Raw genomic sequence first — 1,235 nt, 5'->3', positions numbered from 1 at the left:
GCGTGCCAGGACCCAACCCCTTGCGCGCACGGTACGGGCTGCGGAACCAACCCGAGATCATGTGTAAGCTTCTGGACTGGATGTTGTCTTCTGCTGGGTCGTAGTCGAAGACTGAGCCGGGATTGGTGCGCCACACGCGGAGCCCTGCACGAGAAGAGGCGTTTTCTGAGGAGAAGCTGCAGCTCAAGCGCGTTTCCGAGAGCTGGAGCAGCACGTGGGGCCTCCACAGGAGTCAAAGTGTATGGGGGGAGGGCGAGCTGCCTGTCCTAAATTTGTGTGTCTTAAACCTGTAGCCAGATTCGGCTTTTTAAATGTATTTACCCCACAGCACGTGAGCTGAAGTATCGCTAACGCGCACAGCGACGGAGAGTGTAACTGGGACACGACAACCCAGCCGTAGGTTATGGGGTCGGGCACAATGGGAGAGGCCCACGACAGAGCAGCTGCAGCTGCTGGAAGAGACTTCCCAAAGCGGAACCAAAAACACATCCCCAGGAATGGTAACTGGGAGTCCCCGTGGCTGAGCTCAGATGAAGGGTCAGCAGGTCAGCGTGTCCTGGGTAAGCGAGCGCCCGAGGCCCTGCCCGGCCCAGGCTGTGCTCACCCGTGAGGTTCTCCTGATCCTGCTCCACACGCTTGCGCTCCATCTGCACCACGCGCCGCTGGATGCCCCGGTAGCTGATGTCGCTGAAGTCCTGCATGTTCTTCTTCACGCGTTCCGTGATGGGGTCGGTGACCACCGGCGTGAAACTGCCCTTGCTCTTCTCAAAATCTTCGTGGTATTTCACCTGCAACGGGAAAACCAACCGGCTGCTCCCTGGAGCGCAGCCGAACCGGCTCCACCCTGCTGACCTCGGGTGGATTTCTGGCAGAGAGGCTCTGAGCTTCTGCTCCCTCCACGGAGCGACGGAAGAGCCTAACCCCAGGGCCTTCGGGGATTTGGGTAACCAACCGTGGCAGCCGTTTTAAAAGGGTTTTAAACGGGTTAAACCCGTTAAAAAGGGTTTTATTGAAGCCCCCTCCCCGTTAAAACCACGAGCGCGCCTACCGTGGAGATGTGTTTCTGGGTCTCCCGCACGCGGCGCATCTCAGGCGTGTCCAGCACATAGGCAGCTTTGCCCTGCACTTGTTTTCGGAAGCTATCCGAATAAAGAACCTGCCGGGGGAGGAACAGGAGGTGAGCAGGGGGCACGGAACTGCTCTGCCTGGTGAGAACGAGCTGCCCCCAACCCGCC

At 59.1% G+C, this 1,235-nt stretch overlaps 1 protein-coding gene across 1 annotated transcript in view; it reads right to left on the bottom strand.

The window, feature by feature from the left end:
- Nucleotides 1-51: 51 nt before the first annotated feature.
- The window catches only part of NEB (nebulin), a gene marked incomplete at both ends in the record, with an annotated part of 56,915 nt that continues 55,731 nt past the window's right edge, over nucleotides 52-1,235 (bottom strand). The window contains 3 exons of the mRNA XM_010151084.1: nucleotides 52-144; nucleotides 605-788; nucleotides 1,049-1,156. Of these exons, the coding sequence (XP_010149386.1) occupies nucleotides 52-144; nucleotides 605-788; nucleotides 1,049-1,156 (385 nt within the window). The remainder of the gene's footprint in view (nucleotides 145-604; nucleotides 789-1,048; nucleotides 1,157-1,235) is intronic.

The sequence above is a fragment of the Eurypyga helias genome, unplaced genomic scaffold (assembly GCF_000690775.1).
Source record: "Eurypyga helias isolate BGI_N326 unplaced genomic scaffold, ASM69077v1 scaffold590, whole genome shotgun sequence".
In the NCBI taxonomy this organism is placed as follows: Eukaryota; Metazoa; Chordata; class Aves; order Eurypygiformes; family Eurypygidae; genus Eurypyga; species Eurypyga helias.
Note: the sequence above shows the minus strand (reverse complement) of the source record. Positions and strands in the feature narration are given on the sequence as shown.